Here is a 6,000-nt window from a genome sequence, read left to right as displayed (position 1 = left end):
CTATTTAAACTGTGACAAATTTACAGTGCTGTATTATCAGATTTTTTTTCCCTAATTCATTAAACTAACAAAACCTGAGTAGTTCAGACTGCCTGTCGTTGCTCAGCATTACTGTTTACTTGAGTTCCAATTCCTAGGGCTTTATAAACACCAAATGGAAACCAATCCTGGCCTCAAATATTTTACACAATAATATTATCCAGCTGTCTTTCTTAAGTGTCAAAAGAAAAGCAGAGGCATTTATTTATTTGAACAGATAATTCACTAAAGCACTGCACAGAATTCATTAGAGGATTAGTTGTTTATTATGTGCTAGAGAATAGAGGATGACACTGGAAAGAAATTAAACACAGAAATACTTCCAAATATACCCACTTATAGCAGTCTTTTCAATGCTGGATCTAGTACAAAGCTGTGTGTTAATGGACTTGATGGTATTAGCTGTGGATTTTCTCTATGTCAGTGTCTCTGTATTCCTTTGCAGGTTAGTTTCTTTCCACCAGCATCCACAATTATATTGCAGGCTTAAATGTTCCAGGTGAATGAGTTGATCTGTTAATCCAAATCATTACTGAATTAAGGAAAGGTACCTTAACAACACAACCTCTTTCAGCACGGCAGAAATTCATTCTTGTACTGGCTGCAGTAGTTAGTTTGCCAGAATTTCATTACAGCCCTTGCCAGTGCTTTACAAAATCTGGGACGTTCTTCAGCTGCCCTCACCCACTGGGGTAGCTCAAGCTGAATGGCATCAATGGTGCCAGAACTACGGGAACCAAAAGTCTTTGTTATGTATCCACCACTATAATAGCTCCCATTATTTGGGCTAGGATTGGATGGAGATGGCACACAAACATAATTGTTATTTTGTTCTTCAATATATTTACCCAAACTTCTGTTCCCTGAAACCAAAGTCTCAGAAGACACATTGACTAGCTGATTGGACAGATGGCTAATTGAGGAACATGATGCAGAAAAAACACCTGAGTTAAGGGAAGATTTTGAAAGTGTGTAACCTAGTTCTATCCACCTTTCAGGATGAGCTTGTCCATGGATATCTAGAATCAGGCCCCCTGACATCTGTGATTTTGCAGTGGTCAAAAATCCCATATAGTCCTCCCAGGCCTGTTCTGCTTGGGGAATTCCAAAGGAGGCTTCTTCCTTTTCCCTGTTAGCATCCATCTTGAACCTCTGTAGGTGGTTTATAATGATATGTGGGAAGAAGCCATCAGTAATATTGTTGATTTCTTCAGCAAGAGTCTGAGCCACCTCTATAGTATACCTGTCTTGGTTGGTAGACACTTTGCATTTCTCATAATTTTGAATACTTCCAGGAGGACAGTCATGAGAGAAAATACAGGAGGATAATTTTGCATCCCAACAGCCAGCCTCTCGATCAGGGATGTCTTCAGGTTCCATTGACCCACCATGTGGGACAGAGAGAATCAGGTTCATGTTGCCCACTTGATATTCTGTGAAATTATTATGACCAAATACAACATCTTTGGTGCCACTGACTTTCAAAAGCAAAGATAAAATGGAAAGGAGGAAGAGATACATATTTTTCATTTGCTGCTGGAAGACTCAGGAATGTGGAATATATCAGTACCTATAAAAAAGCAAAAAGATTATAGATCACCTTAGGGAACACATGAGAGACTGTTCAGCTGCTGCTGGATTTATTAGTTACTGATTAAACTATTGTAATTTTATTACGTGTAGCACAAAGAAGAAAACCTATATGAGAAACAGAAATTAAGAGGGCATTTATTATGGCTAGATGTAACTGATGAAAGGGAAATAGTTGGTTACTGGGCCTCCCTCATTTCCCCAGAAAGCACAACCAATATTTGATCATCCGATCTGATTCCAGAGAATTAGTAAATCCCAGCAAAATATTGGAAATAATTTTTTTCCCACCAAAGCCACTCTATTTTCACCTCTGAAATGTAAGAAAATTCTGGCAAAATTTGATAAAACATCTCTATTTCATTGACCCACGGGAAATATCTTTCCATTATCAACGTATAAACTAGAAGCTATGTCAGCATTAGGCTTCTGTAAAATAAGGAGACAGATAAAAATTGAGAGCTACCAAGCTCTGTCTCTAACTGAACTCCAGGCTGAGTTATTTTGAGACTTCTATAGATAGGTAGCAGTGAGTTCTTTAAGTAGTGACTGTGTTCTCTTTAGTTTGCAAGTCTCCGTCCTCCTCAAGGGACATAAGATATTTTTAAGCCCTCAATAACTTTATCATTTTTTGGAAAGCTGGAATTCGACAAGATGCTGACAGGTCTTTCTGGTTTGAAGGCATGACATCTCTAGAAAGATCAGTGTAACTGTGTTGGATGGATGTAATATGAATCAGTAAAATCAGTAAAAAGCAGAATAAAAAAGGATACTTTTCCCTTCCATTAATAAAAAAAACCCTCAGTATAGGCCAGATGAGGAGTATATAGACACATGCATTTGCATCACATCATCTGAGTCAGGGTGCCCTGTTGTCTGTCCTGCCCCTATCATTACATCACCTATAGAAATGCAGAGGATAAGAGAAGCAGACAAAGGAGAAAGAAAGAAGATCTGCAAGACTCTATCCACAACACCTACCTGAGAGCATGTATGACAGCAGCCAGTAATACTGAGAGGGCAGGGTGCAGTGTGGAAGCACCCTCGCGTCCGCCACCTACTCTAGGAAAGAGAGAGGGCAATTTCACACAAATAATGCAGCAAAATATTTGTTTCCTGATGTGAGGAATGCTACTGGCTTTTCAGAGATAACCTCTGCTGCCCACTGAGCTGGTCCCCTCTGAGGAGCCTGTACCTGAAAAGTAAACATCTATCTTCCCCTCTTCTTTCTGGGCTGAAACTCCCATAAAAGTCTGAGCTGGAATCAGATTTCCAAGAATCTAACCTACAGTTTCCTGCAGGGCATGATCAAAAGATTTTTTGGTTTCATTTTAACACTTCAGTTAAAAGGTCCTTTTACTTGAGCTAAAACAAGATTCTAGCTTAAAACAAGACTTTACCCAAGGTCTTGTATAGTTCACACTTCCCTAGACTTCCCTGAGAGACAGACTTGCTAGTTCACAGTTCGCATTACCAGAAATATTGAGGAAAGGAATACTGTCAAAATCCTTTTTCTCAGAAAAGGATTGCACATATAAAGTCTAGGAATAGCTTACCTCAGGTGCAGTGGGGTCCAGCACCAAGTCAAATAAATTAACAGCAATGACTCCCAGGAGCTGCTCCCCTGCCCCAGGACTCAGCTTTCCTTTGTCTCAGGCTCTTGCTTAAAATATGATGACACAGCTGTTCCTTTCCCACCATCTGCCAAACTGTTTGTGGTCATCTGCATCAGTTTGCTTGTCCTTTTGCAATTTCTTGTTAATGATTGAATCGAGCTGTTAATGCTACTAGATCATGCCTTAAAGATATATGGGGAGAGAGCTCTGTAAAATTTTCCAAAATGGAAAAAAGTCACCTTGACACAGCTCAAGCTCTGGACAGACTTGGAGAGTCTGGAGGAACTCAGTGACCCCATATTGGTTTAAAGAGTTTTCTGGACAACATACAGGGGATGCAGAGTGTGGGCTGATGGACAGAGTTAAACCTAGAGTGGATTCAGAATTTTAAGGTAAAAAGTAGCTGTAACTACCTGGATGGACGGAGGTCAACATGCTCCCCAGAACACAATAAACATCTGCTCAGAGAAACAGAATGGAGACTACGTGGCCCCCCTCCATTCTAATCCCAGCAGAATGGGAAAATGTTGTGATACTAAGACCGTACAGTACCTGTCTGATGAGGGAGAATCAAGATGTTCTGCTTCTGAAGCGAACAACCATGTCAAACCCCTTCCTCAGGTGCCAAACCATGACCACCACCCTCCTCCCATTAGGTACACCAATCAAAAATAAAAAGTATTTATGACTAGAGCCACTCAAACTCCACTCAAATATAAAGAAAATAGTATAAAAGTAAGTTGGGGGTAGGGGGAAAGTGGGAGAAGACCTCTACCAAAACTGCTGGGATCTTCTCCTCTCCCAGAGGGATGCCTTGAGTGAGAAATATGCTCTACACACTTTAAATGCTGCTTTTAGGACTAGAGCTGTTGCTTGTGCTTACCCCATAGCATATTAATTAGATTGCTTCTTATCAGAGCTTGTGCTTGCTTAATATATGTACCAGCAGATTGCTTTAAAACATTTTTGCAGTAGACCCTATCACCAACAACCTTCAAAGCTTATTAATCTGTCACAATTTGTATTAATAAAAAGTGTTATTCCATAAACTGTTAAAGTGAGTCCTTGCAGTTGCCAGCGGAGGGTAACACCTTGGCAGGACCCGCTGACTGGTCCTGGCTTTGTTGAGTTCCCCCTAACAAGGGAGGTCGAGGTACCCTCCGATCTTGTGAATCTGTTGATGAAGGGTCTCCTTATGAGACACTGATAGACTGTCAGACACCAGGCTCTCATCTTTCCTGTTCAGGACTGATGAGCAAAAATCTGAACTCTCACCTTTCACATGACACAGAGGAAAAATGTTAAGTCACAGTAATACAGGGTAGAACTCCTGTTCAGGACTTCACCATAGCAAAAATCACACCTTTTCAAACAATTTGAACTGAAAGGATTGGTGCCCAGAGAAGCACAGAAGCACCTGCAGCTAGAAGGGATATGCTAGAAAATTTACCTGTTAATCTTCTTCAGCACAAGGGTGAGATCCATGTGCATTAGGAACAAATTAACTGTAACAGGCTCCAAGTCCTCTGTTGTAGGCAAACTTACGTTATTGTGAGGTTAAAAAAAATCCACAATAATTTAAACTGGTAGTAATCACTGCAGGACTAGCTTGAAGATTTACCTGTAAAGAAAGGGAGAGTTTCTCCTGCCCTGCACCTTCAAAAGTGAAACTGAACTGCTCATTGCACTCGGTTGCAGCTGAGCCTCCCTCTTGTCCCAGAAGTCTCTAGGGGCCAGGCTGAGCCCTGCAGCCACCTGGATGGTGGTTTCATCTGCCCCCGGATGTAATATTTCAAAACGAAAGATCACAAAAAGGGAAAAAAGATATGCACTGGTACACTAGAGCTTACCATGCTTTTGTTCTCTATACTGACATATGTTTCTAGAGATCAAAAAAAAATTGCCACAAGCAGCACAGCCACACCAAAGGTAAGCTCAGAATAGCTAATATATCAGCAGACAACCAAATCCAAACACTGGCAACACATTGTGATGGCAGAGAGCAGTAAGATACCAGAATTACCCTCCCAGATCTCTTCCCTGGAAAATGAATCTAAGAGCTGTGTTCATTCAGTAGCGAAGAGATAAGAACTGTGACCAGACTAATGAGATTACCTGGGATTCTGATGCAGGAAATTAATATGGGTTTCCTTCTCTCTTCTGTACCTGTCAGGGGTATTAATAGTTTAAGGGAATTAGTTGGTAAGTGGGATGCTGCTCATAGAACTTGTGCTCTTGGCCTGGCATGACTGAAGAAGATGGTAGTTGCAATATTAACTCGATATACCAGGTTTTTATTAACTTTATTAACACTATTGATACAACATTTTCCTGATAAATGAGGAGCTTTTAAAAACATTTCCTCTGCTACTAAATATGGTTTTAAGGATGTCTTCCTCTAGACTTCTTTCATGTGTGTACGAGTGTGTTCACGAGTTTACTTATGGTAGTAAAGCCTGGCTTCTTAGATAAGTTAGAAAAAGCTGTGATAACATATTGTCCATAAATAGAAATTTCAATAAAGGAAACATAAAGGGTACAGTGAATGTAATACTGCTACCTATCAGAGAAAAATCAAATTTCCTTTCTAAGAAATTGATTAAATAGTCCAACTAAACTTCCAGATCAACTTCGTGAAATAAAACTGATCAAATTTTTAAACAGCTAAGACAATATATTAGCAGTAATGAGGAGTTCCCTGAAATTTTGGAAAAACTGGTATAAACGAGACTCATGATCTACTAATGTCACCATA

At 40.0% G+C, this 6,000-nt stretch overlaps 1 protein-coding gene across 2 annotated transcripts; it reads right to left on the bottom strand.

The window, feature by feature from the left end:
• Positions 1 to 315: 315 nt before the first annotated feature.
• On the bottom strand, positions 316 to 5,949 carry LOC114003579. 2 transcript variants are annotated; one of them, XM_027750693.2, is made up of 3 exons: positions 5,361 to 5,949; positions 2,611 to 2,686; positions 316 to 1,609 (listed from the first exon to the last, which is right to left on the bottom strand). In XM_027750693.2, exon 3 carries the CDS (start codon positions 1,567 to 1,569, stop codon positions 610 to 612), a length of 960 nt encoding a protein of 319 aa, XP_027606494.1. In that variant the 5' UTR covers positions 1,570 to 1,609; positions 2,611 to 2,686; positions 5,361 to 5,949; the 3' UTR covers positions 316 to 609. The 2 variants fall into 2 exon arrangements, with proteins under 2 accessions (XP_027606494.1, XP_039244768.1); XM_039388834.1 differs by lacking the exon at positions 5,361 to 5,949 and having other exon boundaries at positions 2,611 to 2,919.
• Between the last annotated feature and the right edge of the window lie 51 nt (positions 5,950 to 6,000).

Source organism: Pipra filicauda, unplaced genomic scaffold (assembly GCF_003945595.2).
Source record: "Pipra filicauda isolate LSUMZ 115617 unplaced genomic scaffold, ASM394559v2 scaffold122_size2191957_pilon, whole genome shotgun sequence".
Lineage (NCBI taxonomy): Eukaryota > Metazoa > Chordata > Aves > Passeriformes > Pipridae > Pipra > Pipra filicauda.
The sequence above is the reverse complement of the archived record's forward strand: the minus strand, read 5'-3'. Positions and strand labels throughout refer to the sequence as shown.